This window comes from Dreissena polymorpha, chromosome 11 (assembly GCF_020536995.1).
Source record: "Dreissena polymorpha isolate Duluth1 chromosome 11, UMN_Dpol_1.0, whole genome shotgun sequence".
Lineage (NCBI taxonomy): Eukaryota > Metazoa > Mollusca > Bivalvia > Myida > Dreissenidae > Dreissena > Dreissena polymorpha.
The window spans coordinates 38,009,245-38,029,647 of record NC_068365.1 but is presented as its reverse complement, the minus strand read 5'-3'; the positions used below and the strand labels follow the sequence as shown (position 1 = coordinate 38,029,647).

Genomic DNA, 20,403 nt, shown 5'->3' with positions numbered 1-20,403 from the left:
TGGGCGAAAGTGTGAGTTGTTACGTAACTTCACTTCGGAAGTTGGCAGAATTCTGTGAGTTCAGATCGAACTTGAACGATTCTTTAAGGGACAGGTTCGTTTGTGGACTTAAAGATGCAGGAACACAGCGAAGATTATTGTCAATCGCTGATTTGACACTGCAAAATGCCAAAGAAATAGCGCTTGCCATGGAAGCTGCACATAAGGACGCCGCCGAGTTACAGTTATCGGCAGCCGCCGATGTGCCTGTCAATCGAGTTGGACATTCAACAAAACCCAAGAAATGGAAGCATCACAAACATGCCAAATAGAGCACCAAGTGCATCCATTGTGGGAAAACTAACCACCCCTCCGATAAATGCAGACTGAAAGATGCAGTTTGTCATCACTGTAAAGCAAAGGGACATATAAAGGCTATATGTAGGAAGCTGTCGGTGCAGTGTATGGAGGAAAACGTTTCAGTGATCAACACTTTGAACAAAAGAGACAACGGGAAATTCATCGTTAAGACGAAGATTAACGATGTCGAGATACCCATGGAGCTTGATACAGGATCAGCAGTTACCCTCATATCAAACAAGGATTTCCGAAAATGATTCGGAAATATGAAGCTCGATCCTGCTTTTTCCATACTGAAGACATATTCAGGCGATGTCATAGAGCAACAAGGAACAGTTATGGTGCATGTCAGTTATAATGGACAATCGCGACCAATGCGACTTTGCGTCGTGAAAGGTGATGGGCCTGCACTGTTCGGAAGGGACTGGCTGAGTCACATCAAACTGGACTGGGACACACTTTTTAACGTGAACTCTGTGACAACGGAAGGCCTGACGGTATGTCTAAATTCTATACTTGACAAACATAAAGACGTGTTTAGTGACGGTATAGGACAGGTGAAGGGCATTAAGGCAAGGCTCACCCTAAATGAAAATGCTCAGCCTAAATTCATAAAGGCTAGGCCGGTACCGTACTCTATTAAGCCAAAAATAGAGAAAGAACTGGACAGTCTCGAGAGTCAAGGAATCATCTCGAAAGTGGACACCAGTGAAAGGGCGACACCGATCGTTCCTGTCGTAAAAGGAAACGCCGATGTGAGAATATGCGGTGATTTTAAGGTTACCGTAAATCAATCAATCAAGGTTGATAGATATCCTCTCCCAAGAATCGAGGACATTATTGCCAATCTGTCAAATGGGCGAAAATACAGCAAGCTTGATATACGACAAGCGTACCTACAACTAGAATGCGAGGACGAAACCAAGGAGTTGCTAACGATCAACACCCACCGAGGATTGTACCGTTACAACCGGATGCTATATGGGGTTTCTTCTGCTCCAGCTATATGGCAACGCACAATGGACCAAATTCTTCAAGGAATCCCTGGGGTGCAGTGCATGCTGGATGATATGGTGATGACTGGTGAAAGTGATAATGTGCATTTGGATAACTTACAAAAGGTGTTGTGTAGGTTACAGCAATATGGAATTAAAGTAAATAAGGACAAGTGTGAGTTTTTCGTGCCAAGGATTACATTCTGTGGTCATGAAATTGACGAACAAGGTTTATGCAAGTGTCAGGATAAAGTAGAGGCGGTATTGAATACACCACCTCCATGTGATGTTACATCACTTAGGGCATATCTCGGGGTACTCAATTATTACCATCGTTTTCTGCCAGATCTCGCGACCGTAACAAAGCCCATGAACGCGTTGCTCGAGAAAAATCGAAAATTCGTCTGGTCAAAAGAATGCCAGAGCGCGTTCGAAAAGTCGAAAATACTTCTCATTACGGAACCTGTTCTTACACACTACAACCCGGAACTTCCGGTTAGGCTCGCGTCGGATGCCTCACCGTTCGGTATTTTCGGTATATTGTCACACGTTATGCCAGATGGCTCAGAAAAGCCGATCGCGTTCGCATCAAGGTCACTTACCAAAACTGAAATGAAATATGCTCAAATCAATAGGGAAGCATTGGCAATTTATTGGGCAGTACAAAAGTATTACCCATATCTCTATGGTAGAAAGTTCACATTGGTTACTGATTGCCAACCCCTCACTTCAATATTCAGCCCGAGCAAAAGCATTCCGGCAACGACTGCCGCGCGCGTTCAGAGATATGCTATATTTCTCTCTGGATTCGATAACGATATACAGTACAACAGTACTAAAATGCATACTAATGTGGACGGATTGTCGCGTTTACCCGCGCCGTCAAAGGAAAAGGGTATAGAAATTTCAGTTGAAGATGTGTACTACACTTCTCAGTTAGAACAAATTCCGGTTACGAGCGCGGAAATCAGCCGTGAAACTAGGCGGGAGCGCGTTATGTCACGTGTATTTAGGCAAGTACAACAAGGTTGGAATACCAATGATAATGACCCTCTTTTGAAAGGCTATTACGCGCGACGAAATGAATTGACGATTCACCACGGATGCTAAATGTGGGGCATTAGGGTGATAATTCCCATTAAGATGCGCGAACGTGTGCTTGATTTATTGCACATCAGCCATCCAGGTATCGTTAAAATGAAGGCACTAGCGCGTAGTTACGTCTGGTGGCCTGGCATTGACTCTGACATCGAACACATGGCTAAAAGATGCGAACCGTGTCAGATGCAACAGAAATCGCCCGCGAAAGTTCAGTTACACCCGTGGGAATGGCCTACGTCAAGTTGGGAGCGAATACATGTAGATTTCATAGGTCCATTTCTTGGACGCATGTTTTTGGTTATCGTAGAAATAAGGCCTTGGCCAACAGCGTAGACCCAGATGAGACACCGCATTATGCGGCGTCTCATCTGGGTCTGTGCTGTTTGCTTAAAGAAATTTCTGTAAGAAATATTCTAAATATAGAAATAAATATACTAGACATTCTATAATTTTGGAAATAAATTGATCCAAAATAGAAGGATGGGAGAATCCACTAGGCATAAATGGGTTAAACAATTGTTTACATCTTTGGAGCAAACGTGTTCCAAATTTATCGAGTAATTTAAAGGAGAATATGTTATCAAAAGTGTGTGAACTTCGATAATTACCCACTATCGCTCAGAGTCACAAAGCTCTAGTGAAGCAGTGAGCGTAAAACCTGCCTCTTAGCTAATGGTTGAGATTGGAACGTAACATTAAAAATATCTGATGCTCGATTTGTATGCCTTTATTTAGTTGAAGGAATTAAGCATTACACATGTATGTCCGTCCGTCTGTTCATACATCGTTTGTTTGTTTGCTTGTTTCTTATATTGACTGGACCGTAACTTAGTTTTGTATTAGTATCTGAAAATATTAAAAGTAACTTCCCACGAATTATCAACATGTCGAGACGCCAAGGTACAAGTTTCCGTGCCTGAATCGTCAGGGTCACACGGGTCAAATATCTAATATTGTCGCTAACTGATAATACACGCCACTTGCATTCCTACTTTTAACGGTGAGGTCGCAATTACTGGTCAACATTAAAATCTGCATATTGATTAATTCAGATTTTTATTACGTAAAACATTAATTTCCAAGCAACATGGCTTTAAAGCACCATTCATAATTTACCAAATAATATACAACTATTAAATATTGTCTTCTTTTTATTGTTCTAGAAAGAAACTCGAGATGGAAAGGAAATACGGACAGGGTGCTGCCAATGAACTTCAACTTTACCATGGTACCAGGCATGATTTAATAGAAACAATCATTTATTCAAACTTCGACTTTCGTCAAGCAGGATCAAGAGTTGGGTGCTTATATGGCCATGGCTCTTCACTCGGAACGACATCAAAATATGCGGATCTTTTATGTTCAACTATATGTAATGGTAAAAAATTTATGTTTGTTGCAAAGGTTCTGGCGGGAAAAGTCTGCTTGGGGCAGGCTGATTTGAAGCGTCCCCCACCTATAGACCCTGATGATTTCAAGAAAGGATATTACGATGCCGTCGTCAACAATGTTTTGGCCGCAACAATATATGTCGTGTTTGATAATTACAAATATTATCCGGAATACTGCATTGAATATTACTGAATAAGACCGAAGTTTCACTCCGTCCGTTTCCGTTGCCACTCTGTGTAAGATAAAGAACATAAAATAAAAAAAAATATTTTTGAGGGCCTTATGACACCATTTTGACCATACAGGCAGTCCTAAATTGTATGCGGACCAAAGTCGAAAGCCATGGTCATCATTATGCCATTGATACCAAAGTCCAGTTTCGTATTAATTAAATGCTATATGTCATCAAGAATCAACCAGTGTAAAATAAACGATTTTAACAGCACTGTCATACATTGCAGATGTATTTTATTACTTCTCAACATTTTTAAAATGTTAATTATAATATTTTTCGATTTCGTTTCATTATTTTTTCATATAAATTGATATACTAATAATTAACCAAAAATAAATAATAGCTAGTGACAGCATTGAAATACAATATATTAAAACCCAGCTGGTGAAGTAATACGTGTATATTTAGTACGGGAAGTATACGGAAAAAAACTCCATAAACAATTGCATGCATCGTATTATATCTCCCTAAAGCGGTCAAATATATAATCAAAGTACTGACACTACTGATGTGACGATGCTTTGAAGAGGATGATATAAAAGCATCAATTTAAGTTTTTCTACATCATCACAATTGTGTATATGGGTACGAAAATGTTGGTACGAAAAAAACATTTGTCAATTTGTACAGCGCCTCCAGAACTTTAAAACATTGTCTGTCTTAGATCATGATGAATTATAACATGAATAGGGACAGAAAATTGTTATTTAACAAATAAACATCTTGTTTGGAAGGTGGATATGCCAATCTGCAAGTAAACGGTTGTTTTGATAATATTATATACTTCAAGCGACCCACATAAACAGTCAACAATGTTGACATGAGTAAAGGACTGAAATAAAGTGTTGTAAAAATATCTTCTAATGTAGTTAAATACGGTTACTCCCAGTTCCAACAGCCTTTCTGTTGAGCTAGCTGTTAAGCAACGCGGTTAGAGTTTCTGGTTACAATTCGGAAGACTTGGGTTCGATACACGGTTGGAGCTGAAAAATTTTCACTTTACTATTATTAAAAATCTATGTTATAATCACCATAATGGATTTTATGCTACTTCATTGTGACAATTTTGTTTTAAAGACTCTTGAAATTTGTCAATATAAATTATTGTTAAAATCATTATTTTTATGGACAAACACCAATTCAAACCATTGCAAAAGCCAAATTGGACTCATTCCTTATAGTTTCCAATCTTTGATGGCACGAGGAGTATATAGAACGAGTTATAAGTAGGTATCAGAGGATGACCTCATTTATATCTTTTGCCATCTGCACCCGCTTAAAATTTAAAGGGTTACAGCATTTTGATAATAAAAGTATGTTTTAATGTGTGCGAAATTGTGTTTTCTCTGTAGAACATTACCTATATACAAGCATACCATATATAGCAATATGAATTTCATATATTAGTTTTGCATTTTATAAACAATGCATTTCACGTACAGCTTCTTGGTTGGAACGGTACATATATATATACTACATACATAATTGCGCAATTCTAATTTACAAGGATTATACAACATACAAACTAAATTAAGTTTGAACATAAGAATGTATAGCATTTATCAATAAAATGGTGCACATAAGAAAAGTAGCTAGTACATGCTGAATTACATTGTGTAAAATGAACTTTTACACAATACTTGTAAAATAAAAACTATTTATATTATGCGATATGATGCGATATGATTTGTTATTACATTTTGGGAGAAATCAGTAAATATTATAACAAACGGACCAGACACATAATTTTTCATCTATTTTAATTGTATTTCGTATATTTCAAACCTGTGTTTCCTGATATTTACAAATCCATGCTTTGTAGGGCTTCTAAATTCCAATAAAATATATGCTGTTCAATCTCTAGTCACACTATGTTTATATCATTCATTTATGGATTTGTATTATTTTCTGACATTTAATATGAATAGTAATTGCCCAGAATTTTCAATCAAAGCAAAATCCTGCTTTTGATGCAAGCATTTTGCAATTGTTTCAATTTTGACTCCTCCAAATGATCTTCCTTGCATCATTTTAATGCAAATATTACTGGTTCCATCTGATCTATATGTCCTTAGTTAGATTAAACAAGATTTCATATAAATAAATTCAAGTAAATATTAAAGATTTGTAAGTTCCATTTTGGTATGACAAATTGGAATGTCACAGTTTTTAATCAATATTTTGTAAGTATGTTTCTCTTATTAAGGGCTTTTTACTATTTTCTTAATGTAAGTTGGTAATATAGACCTGTCACTGGGATTTGTTTGGTCAAAATACTCTCTGCAAACATTTTACGAGTATTAAATAATGTTTTAAAACCTATTAATGAGTAAACCAGTGAATAACAATTTCTTTCGCCTTACACTTATCTCTTTAGCAATGTCATTTTCATGTATTTTTTTTAAAGAACATATATCTATCATATTTTACCCAGCTATGTTACATTCTTTAAAAATTACAGTTTAAAGTAGCATATAATTTCCCCTTAAACAACACTGTCTTTAAGTCTTATTATACATTAAATTACATTATTTAGAGCTCATAAAATAGGTGATTCATAGATTCATATGGTAACTTTTTAAATTTTAAACATACCTCTGTGCTTTGGGTGCTAATTTGCATATTGATTTATTAAAGATTGTTGAAAACAGTCAATGTAGGATTTATTGAACAACATACCAGTTGCTTACTTGTAAAGACCCCTTTAACTTATTACCAAGCAATAACTTTTTTAGGAGGTTTTTGCAGACAATTGTGGGATATAGAGATATTGCTCATTTTGATAATTTTCCCTTTTTAAAACATTTTTTTCTACTACATGTAAGCTATTTTCCTTTGTTTGTTTAGTTAATAGTTTAAGAACATTATCTAGACACCGATTACTTTTGCTGTGCAGACATCATTTGAACCATATTTCTGAATGAAAATGATAATCATAAAAAGCAATGACTTCTTTTGCTACAATTTACAACACAAATAAAAGCTCAGATAGAATTGAAGTTAATGGGGAAAGTGTAATGAATTCTTCAATTTAAAAGACACTACAGTAACAATTATCTATTTCAAATAAACATGTTACACTGTATATATGACAAACAATACTTAAGGATACACTCATCCTAACTATTAATAAAAAATAATGCAAGCAATTTAATTTCACATAATTAAATAATTAACAGTCAAACACAACCACCTTACTATTAAATTAAATGACTGGACATGAAATCAGAATCTTAAAGCAAGCAGACGAATAAGGCACTTGCTAAATAGATCAACTAAATATTTTGGGCACACAATCTTTGATCCCGAAGGAGTGCTGTATCTTAAGAAGAACTCTGTTAGTTAACTTGATCAGTGGACATTGAAAATAAACAACACAACACTGAACTATGACCAATCACAACACCCCCACGCAGAAAATATTTAAAACAGAAACGGTTCGAAACAGCATAATTTCTTAATCGAAAAATCAAGAAATTTACAATAAACTGATATCAAAATTGCTGTAAAAATAAATGTTTTCAGAAACTGATAGTTAAGTGTGACAGAAGAATATCAATCAAATTATAAACCAAACAAACATTATTACTGATTATGAATCAATGAAAAACCTTATATCAACGGAAAAAATGTTGGGTATCAATTGAATAATGCAACAGGCATTAAGCGATCTGAGGTGCAGAACGAATTTTCGTTTTGTTTGTTTACCTTTTTACCCGATAGTGCGATACCGTCCCAAAACGAACGACAACTCTTGTTTGCTCTTAATTACGAGAAAACTTAATGATAATCAGAGAGCTATGCCGATTGAAAAAAATGTACTAACACAATCGGACTGGCTAGGTCTTTTACATAGGTCGCCATTGTGAAGAATGTTTTCATGGAATGATAACTTAGACGAGCTGAAGCATCATCGTCAATAAAAACTACAAATACACAAGATGTATATATATATATATATATATATATATATATATATATATATATATATATTTATATATATATATATATACTTGTATGCTTGTTTAAGTTGTTGGCAGTAACCTATTTTTTCTGCAACTTGTATATTGCCTCCTGATAAAGCTTGTTTTAGGTCACCAGAGTACATTTCTGCTAAAAGTGAGCTTTTGGTATCGCCTTTGCGTCCGACAATCGCTGTGCGACGTGTGTCGTCTTCATTCACTCTAAAGGCGATACCTATTGACCGATGTTCATGAAACTTGGCATGACATATGTCCAATTAATATATAAATATCTTAGCTGAGTTTAAACTGGGTTACGCGAGGATCAAAATTAGGTATCGAGGTCAAAATAAAGCAAAAGCTTGTTGACACTCTAGAAGCACACGTATAATCCGAACTTAATATAACCTGGTCAGAGTATTTGTTCTACTGATAGCTCGGCTTATTTCTAAAAGGGTTCCGGGTTGTTAAAAAGACATACCCGCAATGTGGCGGACAGTGTTCCTTATATGAATAAAGAAAAATCTAGTTAACACTCTTAAGGTATAATCTTCATTAACCTTGGTTAGAACGTATGTTCTTATGATATATCGGCTGAATTCACAAATGGTTTCGGTTTGCTGAAAAACGTGGCTGCCAAAAGTCGGGGCAGTTTTATTTATATGGCTGTATTATGTGGAGCGGTATTAATGTCAAAAGTGTAATGCAAATTATTACAAACTTCTAATGCTTGTTTATTATCTTTTATGAATAATGTTATTCAAACATTGTTGAAATGTGTGTAAATGTACTTTTCTTTCGGTAATTTCAATTCCGTTTTTCAAGTGTTTTGTTATGATATTGTATGTTTTAGATCGGCAATTTTCAATATTGCAACCGCTAATCGCCTAATGCTGAACTGTAAACCGCAATACGCTAAACAGCAATACGCTAAACTGAATTCAATAACGAAACTAAACTTGATGTCAGCTCTACTTAATGACGTAATCAAACACTAAATTTCGGGCAACACCCTCGTGGTCTAATTACTACGCATCGGAACTCCACGCCGTTGGTTATTACCGCAATAACCAACGCTTTCACGTCGATTGTTTCTTAAATAAAAATAAGTGCAAACATCTTTTTGAATAAAATATATGCAGGAAAAAAAGGAAACAAAACTTCAAGCATCATAGCCACTTCCTTTCCACCAGTGTTGACATTTCAAAGTAGAGACACTCGGTGGTGAAAATGTTTTGCACACCCACTTTACACAAGTCATAAAATATATGCTTGTCATGCCAAAAAGATATTTATATGCATACAGCAAAAAAAACAATGAGAGGCAAAGAAACTGTTCTCAGACTAGAAATGTGTCTATAGGGCACCGATGCCCCACTGATTGGAACTTGAAATCACTTCTGACGGACAGGCGGTCATGGGCAACTCGTAATACCCTTTCACTAGTCTTCGAATTAAGGAGCTTAAAAACCAGTTTCTAAAAATGCACGACTCGGAAGCGGACATAACGTATCACTGTTTCTTATGGATTTTGCGTTTTCTATCGATTTCTTACCTATGATATTAATGCAAGCTTTATATTAATGCATTACCATATGCCTGCAAGTGTTAATGAAAGTAACCACTTATCAACAAAATTTGTTTCTCTGACAAAATGTTGAAAACAACAGGCAATGTATAATAATTGCCAGTTACATTTACTATTTTCAACAAACAAAATTCAACTTGGTAAGTTACAAAATTGAGAATAATCCCAATTATTATTTAATTTTAGTATGTTAAAATATTTATATAGCTAGAACTGTCTCAGAGACACGGGCGCCCTGCTGATTTATGCTCATCGGAAATTTAGAGGACAGATGCACAGATGGACGAGGATAACTCTTAATGCCTCTTCAACTGACAGAGCATAACAATAATTAAAAGTCACCCGATCACATGGTCATTTAAAATAAAAATTATTATGAATAAAATTAATGAATTTTTGGGTCAATTTTTATAAAATCGAATTTTATATACATGTTTACTGCATTTGGGAAAATAGATGTTTTGTCATTTGGAATATGACCGAATAATGGCTGCAAAATCAGCTAAACAAAGCCAAGCAGGATGTCTGGCTAGCGCTCTGGTTGTCACACTGGCTACTCAAGATGGATTCCTGCATGCGAGTTTTGTTGGTGGTCAGAACAACGGACAGGTGTGGTTTTCCCCGGGTACACCAGTCTTTACCCACAGCACACGACCCCATCAAAATAACAAAATGTATATAAATAGCTTGAACTGCAGCTTTTTTTAATTTATCGCGCCTTTTATTATTCTTATGATTATTAATAGTGCTTGGACACACTCCGGATCCTCACATAATGCAGCCTCATGCGAGGAGAGACCTCATAAACTTTGAAATTGACATATAAATGGTATGAAAAGGCACTGCCGCCAGTAAACACATGCTTCTGAGTCAATTAATTTGCATTTGTAATTTTATAATCAAATGGTTGTTCGCTTTGAAAGCACGTGTTCATGAAAGTATCCTTCGGTACGTCTACCTTAAAATAATTAGCTCACGAGATTTACGTTAAACATCCATGCTTATCTATGTTTTCGTTAAAATACTGGTCTATATAATAATTCATAAGAAACCTTTAAGGGGCCGCCCATAAGGTATGTCACGCTTTTTTACCAGTTTAACCCCCATCCCCCCTGTCGCAAACTGTCACAAAATCTTGTACTCCCCCCCAAAAAGTACGTTACAAACTCACACTTTCGAACATATTTTTTTTTATTAATGCTTATTTATCCAGGTGTTAACCTCTAATAAAAATGAAATATAATTCAGATTTTCTTTCAACTCTTTACTAACTAACAAATGGAACAGTCCAATACATTTTTTCGTCATTTACTAATGAAATCTGCATGGAGGTTGTGCCTATTGAATAAGCCGGCCCAGCCAAGGTGCCTATTAAAAATCCGAACAACACATTCAGGAGATACGCAATTCGTCTTATTTTGACATAAAACTAATTCAAATGTTTCACTTTTTTTGGAAAATTATTATTAAATTCTATTAAAAAAATAATAAAAATTATAAATATTTTTAAATAAATGTGTGACATCACACATGACCTGACCTCCCCCCTCCCCCATGCCACAAACTGTCACACTTTCTTACACCCCCTCCCCCCTACCGGAGCGTGACATACCTTATGGACGGCCCCTAAACATGTCACCTTTTACCCCCTCGACAACACGTGGCAAGTAACTCCATGTTACAACTAACAAACTTGAAGGGCGACAATTAACGTCGATACCGTTTAAGTTTCATCTAGCCATGACAAATATTAGTTTAGTTTCGTATTCGAATTGCAGTCAAGCGTATTGCAGTTTATCGTTTATTATTAAGCATTCGGTATTATCCCTTGTATGTTCGTTTGCATTTTCAAAATATATACTTGTTTTATGTTACTGAAGACCACATTGTAAAAAATAAATTATTTCTTAATGTGAATTCTTCATGAAATAAAGTTATTATTATTATTATTACTAGAAGTAGAAGTAGTAGTAATAGTAGTAGTAGTAGTAGTAGTAGTAGTAGTAGTAGTCGTTTGTAGTAGTAGTAGAAGTAGTAGTAGTAGTAGTAGTAGTAGTAGTAGTAGTAGTAGTAGTAGTAGTAGTAGTAGTAGTAGTAGTAGTACTATTAGCGGTTTACAACATTGACCCAAAATTATACGGACAGTATTATAATATAAAGAAACAGATTTAGTTTCGTATTCAAATTGCAACCAAGCGTTATTGTGGTTTGTCGTTTCGCATTAAGTATTAGGCACTTAGCGGTTTACAGCATTGCGCATTACAATTTTGATATGAATACCGCTCGATAGTATTAATACTATGCTAATACTCTAGAAGTCACATTTATAGTCAAATCTGAGTGAGACTGAACACATTTGGTCTAAGTATATCTTTACCGGGTTGTTTTGGAACGACTGTTCCATTTATTTCTGTTTTCGATTCATCCCCGAGCCGTGTCGGTTTTTGTATCGATGCTTTAATAATAGTATAATGTAACCTAGTATTGAACCGGACACGTCTGGTCGGGCATACCGCACATTTATTTTCTTGTAATTTCATGGCTTTCTTTAGTCCACACAGTGTAAGGATATTGTGTTTATATTATTAATTTAGTCATATTGGTAATAATGTTCATTTTGCATAAGTTCAGAGTTTCTTCTTGAATATTTCATAGTAAAATTTACCATTTTCAAGATTCGTACTCAAACCTATTCGTACTTGTGTTAGGTTTATATGTTCTTTAAACAACTGGTACACGTTAAAATAGATATTGTATTGTAATATCACTAGTCATAAAAGTATTTTAATAAGTCTACGTCATTCTAAACCTGTTTTCTGTGTATTTTCAGTCTTTTACCAACTTTTTGGTCGTAACGTCTACTACGATTAAAACGGTTAACTGGCAAGGCGTTGTTCTTTGAATTTGTATGATTCCACCAATTCCTGAACTATGGCCCATCACAGAAAAAGAACTGTATAAGAACTATACAACCGCCATAAAATATGACCACAAGAACTAGTTCACGTATCAAAAAGTTAACACAACCAGCGATGGAAATTTACGAAGAAAATGTTCAAAAGTTCAAAAACACTGTTAATCCACTTTTTGATGAAATTGAATCTATTACTCTAATTGATATACCGAAGGGTGATGTTAAACGTCTTAAAGCAGTGGAACGGGACTTTCTAACTAAGAAGAAAGTATTAGAGGCAAATGCTAGTGATTTTTCAAATTATTTGTCAAGAACATGTACAGTAGAAAGTAACATTGAGAACATTTCACTCAAGAAGAAAATTTCTTCTATAGAATTTAATGTACAAGAATTCTTGTGTAAACTTAATGAATCCATACAAGAAATTGAGGATAATAAAACAGAAGTGTCTTCAGTTGCATCTGGTAGTTCTCGGATATCAGCTCATTCATCCGTAATATCAGTCAAGCTGCAGGCTGAAGCAGAGGCGGCTAAGACGAAAGCGCTATTCGCTGAGAAGGAAGCTCAATTAAAGAGAGAGAAAGCTGAATTTGAAGAAAATGAGGCAATTAGAAGAGCTGTTGCTGAAAGGAGGAAAGCGGATTTGCAAACGGAGCTGCAGCTACTGAAAACGAAGGAAGAAGAAGCAATTGCCATAGTAAAGGCAGAAACTTTCGAAGGAAGTGTGCATTCTATTGGTAATAAGTCGGTACTTTCGAAACTTTCCTGTCATTCTCCATCATCTCAGGAAAAGGTTGCAACTTTTTTAGAAAATTCTTCTAAAGTGTCAGAACAGCAAAACATTTTAAAGGTGCAAAATGTACAGTCAGAAAAACAAACTTTAATCCATGATGAAAGTTCATTTCTTATTCCGCCTGAGTTTGCACCACCACCACCTACAACAGAGCAACCATCACTCTTAGTCGAAAGCATAAATGACTTCAGTAAATACTTGCTTAAAAAGGAACTTCTACTGAACAGGTTATACCGGTATGACGAAAAGTGTGAAAACTATCTGATGTGGAAGACAAGTTTCAGAACTGTAATGAGTGAGCTTGACGTGACAGCATTTGAGGAATTAGACTTGATGATTAAGTGGCTAGGTCCAGAGTCCTCCAGACAGGCATCTAGTATTCGCGCGTCGTGTGCTGGCAGTGCTGAATCTGCAAGATCACGAATTTGGGATCGTCTAGATGAGAGATATGGAGCAGCAGAAAGAGTTGAAATTGCTTTAAGGCAAAGGCTGCAAGCTTTTCCTAGACTTAATCCTAAAGATTCAAAAGCACTTTATGAGTTGTATGATTGTGTGTCAGAAATTAACTTTCTGAAAGATAACCCCAAGTACAAAGACATGTTTTCTTTCTATGACACGTCGTATGGTGTTTCTCCCATCGTGGCCAAGCTTCCCATACATCTACAAGAGCGGTGGACGGTTAAAGCTTCAGAGTACAAAATCAGACACAGTGTGCCGTACCCACCATTTTCATTCTTTGTGGAATTTCTGAACTTGCAATGCAGGATGAAGAATGATCCTAGCTTTGTGTATGAAATGACAACTAGCATAGCCACACCTCAGGCCCAGAAGCGATCCCTGGGTGTCAGAGTGAACAAACTGAATGTGGACACAAACCAAAGTACTTACACACCAAGTAGGCAAGCAAAATTCAAGTGTCCATTGCACAACTCCAACTCTCACATGTTAGCGTCATGTAGGGACTTTAAAAGGAAAAGTTACATTGATCGAAAGAAGTTATTGAAAGACAACTTTCTGTGTTTCAAGTGTCTTGATGATTTCCATGGCTCATGTCATAAAGAATTGAAATGCAGTGAGTGTGGCAACAACCACCACACGGCCATGCACTTTACTCCAGCAGTGTCGTCAAAGTATGGCGGGGAGCCTCAGCAGCGGAATAGAGTACCTGCTCCCCAAGGTGTAACAAATTCTTCATCCGTGAACAGTTCATGCACTCAAGTTTGCGGTACCCCTGGCTTTGTCGGGAAGTCGTGTGCTAAAATAGTTTTGGTGGAAGTTTCTAGCAAACAGACAGGACTGAAAATGCAAACGTACGCATTGATCGATGATCAATCAAATAGATCGTTGGCTTCACCTACACTTTTCGATGAATTGAATGTCAAGGGTGATGTTGTTGAATACTCAGTTAATACGTGTAACGGCATTGAAGTGAAAAATGGCAGAAAAGCCACTGATCTAGTTGTAACAAGTGTTAATGAAAAAAGTGTTTCATATGATATGCCATCAATGCTCGAGTGTGAAGTGCCTAACAACAGAGATGAGATTCCTACGCCAGAAGTCGCCCTGGCGTACTCCCACCTGAAGGATCTAGCGCCACACATCCCACCAGTCGATCCCTCATGTAGTGTCAACCTTCTGATTGGAAGAGACCTTATAGAAGAACACCATGTGATGGATCAGAAGATTGGGGCATCAAATATGCCATATGCTCATAAACTTCCATTGGGCTGGGTTATTGTGGGCGAGACTTGTCTCGGTAGTTCGCATATTACAAACAATGTAAATGTAAATAAAACCTACATTGTAGGTGATGGGAGAGCCTCTATCTTGCCACCATGTTCGAGTAAATATGTTGTGTCTGAAAAATGTGAAAATGACAATGTTGATCAAAATAACTGTTCAAGCATGTATATCATTGATAATGGTAGATATTCACTGTTTATGCCATGTAACAATGTTCATGAGTTAGATTGTATGACTTATTATTTTGTGTTCGCATCTTCTGTCCGTGATGAGAAAGCGTCATTGTCCATTGAAGACCGAGAGTTTCTGTCCATTATGGACAGTGAATTCACACTAGGTTCCGACAGTAAATGGTCCGCCCCACTTCCATTTAAGTCACCACGACCCAAGCTTCCCAACAATAAAGCCCAAGCTTTTCAAAGAGCCAAATCCCTCCAAAATAGTCTGAACAAGAACCCTGTTAAGAGACAGCATTTTGTAGACTTTATGGGTAACCTGCTTTCTAGTGGTCATGCAGAACTTGCTTCTAAGCTAGCAGATGATGCTGAGTGTTGGTATCTACCTATCTTTGGAGTCTACCATCCCAAAAAGGTTGATAAAATTCGTGTTGTCTTCGACTCAGCTTGTCAGTATAATGGTGTGTCGCTCAATTCTGTGTTGCTCCAGGATCCAGACCTAGCAAATAGTCTGCTTGGTGTCTTACTAAGGTTTCGTAGGGAACAGGTAGCAGTTTCAGTTGATGTAGAGCAAATGTTTTACTGCTTCGGTGTCAAAGAGTGTGACAGAGATTACCTTCGGTTTCTATGGTATGAAGATAATGACCCCTCAAAATCTCTAGTTGAGTATCGCATGTGTAAACACGTGTTTGGGAATAGCCCATCTCCAGCCATAGCAAATTATGGTCTGCAGAAATCAGTTGAGAATTCTGACGAAGATGTCAAAGAGTTTGTTCGGAGAGACTTTTATGTGGATGATGGTCTTACTTCTTGTCCTACGGTTTCAGAAGCCAGGAGTTTGATTGAACGTACCCAAGCTTCACTAGCAGGGAAGGGAATTCGGCTTCATAAGATATCTTCAAACGTCCCAGACGTTATGAAAGGGTTGTCTCGGGAAGATTTGTCAACAGACTTGAGCCGTCTGGACTTTGATCTTGAGAGTTTACCTACTCAGCGTAGTTTAGGACTTCAGTGGGACTTGAATAAGGACTGCTTCCTGTTCGATTGTCATATACAAGATAGACCCGTCACGAAGAGAGGCCTTCTTTCAAGCATTCATAGTGTGTTTGATCCTATCGGCTTTTTGTCGCCAATTTTGATCAATGGCAGGCTGATTTTAAGAGATGTAATCGCTAGCGGTATAGAATGGGATTTACCTCTGACCACAGAATTTGAGGCCAAGTGGTACAATTGGCTAGGCAGTTTAGCAGATTTGGAGTGTGTGAAAGTCAGTAGAAGTCTGTTCAATGTGTCACTTTCAGAAATGTCCAATCCTGAACTTCATGTATTCTCAGATTCGTCAGAAAAGGCAATAGCAGCAGTAGTGTATGTGGTAGGGTGTTCCAGTGCTGGTGAGAAAAAGGCCAGTTTTGTGATGGGTAAAGCTAAGGTCGCCCCAGCTAAAGGTCATACTATTCCTCGTTTGGAACTTTGCGCTGCTGTTTTGGCCACAGAGCTGTACACTTTAGTTTCTGAGAATCTTGGTGTCAATATCGCCGATACTCATTTCTATACAGACAGCAGAGTAGTGCTAGGTTACATAGGAAACCAAACCCGTAGGTTCCATACTTACGTCAGTAATAGAGTTCAAAAGATCAGACGTGTAAGTTCTCCAAAGCAATGTAGATATGTAGCAACAGACAAAAACCCTGCAGACATCGGTACTAGAGGAGCCAGTCCCAAAGAATTGCAGGATGGCTTGTGGTTGTCAGGTCCAACTTTCCTTTGCACTCAGGAAACCCCAATGTCGAATGAGTTCTTTCCACTTCTAAACCCACAATTAGATGTTGAAGTTCGCACAGATGTTGTTACCATGAAAACGTCTGTTGGTAGCAATGCTCGCTTGGAAACAGACCGTTTTGAGCGCTTCTCATCTTGGAGTAGATTACTGCTTGCTCTAAGTGTTCTAGTGCATGTTGTTTCGTCTTTCAAGAAGTGTTGTAGTCAGAGAGGTTGGCATAGATGTTCCATCTCTAGTTCCCCAGAGAGTAAGTCTAGAGCTACTGAGGTTGTGCTCCGAGAAGTTCAGTATGATTGCTTCAAAGCAGAAGTTGATGCTCTTTCCTCACAGAGCCCTGTAGGTAGTAGTAGTACTCTGGTTGCATTGGATCCATTTCTGGATGATGTAGGATTGCTGCGAGTTGGTGGACGCCTGCGTCAGGGTGACTTTCCAATAGAAGAGAAACACCCCATAATCTTAGCCGCAAAACACCATGTCACTAAGTTGCTCATACGTCACTACCATGAATCCGTTCAGCACCAAGGGCGCTTATCCACTGAAGGTGCAGTAAGGCAGGCAGGTTATTGGATTGTTGGAGGTAAACGTGCCATTTCCTCTCTCCTTTTCAATTGTGTGACTTGTAAGAAGCTTAGGGGTAGCTTTGAGAAACAAAAGATGTCCGACTTACCCTCAGACAGGTTACAACAAAACGCACCTTTTTCATATGTAGGTTTTAGACTGTTTTGGCCCTTGGCAAGTTGTATCGCGTAAGACTAGAAGCTCACAGGCGAGCGCTAAACGTTGGGCAGTGCTTTTCACTTGTCTCTCTGTACGTGCAGTTCACATAGAGGTAGTCGATGAAATGTCATCATCAGCATTCATAAATGCTCTTAGACGCTTGATCGCCATTCGAGGCCCAGTTAAGATGTATCGTTCAGATCGTGGTACAAACTTTGTAGGTGCTACAGACCACATTGGAGTAGATGTGATTAATGTAGAAGACGGAGACACTAAAGACTTCATTGCAAAAACAAATAGTGTTTGGGTGTTCAATTCCCCCCACAGTTCACATATGGGGGGTATATGGGAAAGAATGATAGGGGTTTCCAGACGCATATTAGAATCCATGCTGTCAAACACTCATACCCTTACCCATGATGTCCTAGCCACACTTATGGCAGAAGTTAGCGCAATAATCAATTCTCGCCCCATAGTACCTGTATCCACTGACCCAGAGTGTCCTGAAGTTGTGAGTCCATCTGCACTTCTCACTATGAAACTTGATCTTGACCAACAACCAGTTGATGAAATGTCCCTTAAGGACCTGTACAAAGACCAATGGAAAAGGGTCCAGTATCTTGCAAACCAATTTTGGTTAAGGTGGAGAAAAGAGTTTCTCCAATCCCTGCAAACAAGGCCTAAATGGCATCATGATCAAAGTCCCTTAAAGGTCAATGACATAGTCCTCCTGAGAGATTACGACGTACCCCGCAATTGTTGGCCCAAGGGACGGGTGAACAAAATCTTTCCAAGCACAGACGGAAAGATTCGCAAAGTTGAATTGTGTATCATAAATGCCGAAGGAAAACAGAGTTTCCTTGTAAGACCCATTGTTGAGATGGTATTGCTTGTGAGATATTAGAAACACAGTAAATGGTGACTTACTAGTGTTTTCATTGAATAACTGTTGAAATCTATATAGGCTGTTATAGATTGATATGGTGTCACAGTCATTGTGTGTACATAGATGTATGTTGAACATTTCTTTGATATTGTGCCATTAATTTTTGAAATTGATAGCTCATTGTTTTGGGTAAATGAATGTGTGTAATTTTATTCACAATGTTTTAAGACTTAAAAGACATTATCTTTACTTGGCTAAAGATAATTTTGAATGGCATTGGTTAAATGCAGTATTAATGTAAGACTTATATATGATATTGAATACTTTAAAATGGTCATATGCATTTCATTTGAAAGGTTGTGCTATTATGTATTGAGTATACACTAGTTCAATGCGTTATGTACTTGTTAGTTTTAATACTAAATGTCTACTTTCATGTAAGATTACTCACTTCAGGGTGAAAGATTATTTTTCAGATGTAACAATGAAAGCATCTATGGTTCATGCCTTTTCACATTTCAAAATATGTCTTCATTTTGTAACTGTTTTTAAAGATGAATGTAATTTTCTTCATTTTATGCATAATGATGTTCTATGCACAAGAAGTTCAATGTATATAATACAAAGATACATTAAGAATACATCTTTACAGCAATTAAAGCTAAGGCATCAGGATATTTTGAGAATTGTAATTGTGTAATTTAGTCTGGTGTAGTGTTGTTAGAAATAGTCATCACTTTGCTTATAAGAAGAAACAATTTTGATTTGTCATTAAGCAATGGTTTAGTTTTTTTCATTTTTCAAAGAATTCGATACCGTATTTACCATTTTAAGTGAATACCATATTTGTTCTTGTAAACAAAAGGTAAATTGGGTCATATCAAAATTTTCTCCTTTGATGTTTCAACTCAATACCATATTTACTATTATCAGTTAGTACCGTATTTGCTATTGTCAATTGTTACCGTATTTATTCCAAAGGTTGTACCATAATTTTTATGTGAAATTCAGGATTTTATTTTTTCGTGTTTTATTTTTGATAGCGATTCCAAATTATTGTCATCGGACGGGGAGTGTTCTGGAACGACTGTTCCATTTATTTCTGTTTTCGATTCATCCCCGAGCCGTGTCGGTTTTTGTATCGATGCTTTAATAATAGTATAATGTAACCTAGTATTGAACCGGAAACGTCTGGTCGGGCATCCCGCACATTTATTTTCTTGTAATTTCATGGCTTTCTTTAGTCCACACAGTGTAAGGATATTGTGTTTATATTGTTAATTTAGTCATATTGGTAATAATGTTCATTTTGCATAAGTTCAGAGTTTCTTCTTGAATATTTCATAGTAAAATTTACCATTTTCAAGATTCGTACTCAAACCTGTTCGTACTTGTGTTAGGTTTATATGTTCTTTAAACAACTGGTACACGTTAAAATAGATATTGTATTGTAATATCACTAGTCATAAAAGTATTTTAATAATTCTACGTCATTCTAAACCTGTTTTCTGTGTATTTTCAGTCTTTTACCAACTTTTTGGTCGTAACGTCTACTACGATTAAAACGGTTAACTGGCAAGGCGTTGTTCTTTGAATTTGTATGATTCCACCAATTCCTGAACTATGGCCCATCACACGGGTTCTAAAATATATAAATGGTCACATGCCGATTTTATAACGAAAAAAGCTATTTTATAAATATGTATATTCTAAAACGAGTGGTATCATCAAGAGCAATGGCAAAAATATTCTGATACTTAAAACGATGATCTTGTTTTCCGT

The 20,403-nt window shown here is 36.9% G+C and overlaps 1 protein-coding gene across 1 annotated transcript; it reads left to right on the top strand.

Annotated features, from left to right (window-relative positions):
• The first annotated feature begins 713 nt into the window (after window positions 1–713).
• LOC127849769 (uncharacterized protein K02A2.6-like) lies at window positions 714–3,681 on the top strand. The gene is made up of 2 exons (XM_052382520.1): window positions 714–1,860; window positions 3,599–3,681. The coding sequence occupies exons 1-2, from the start codon at window positions 714–716 to the stop codon at window positions 3,679–3,681; spliced, it is 1,230 nt and encodes a 409-aa protein (XP_052238480.1).
• Window positions 3,682–20,403: the final 16,722 nt, after the last annotated feature.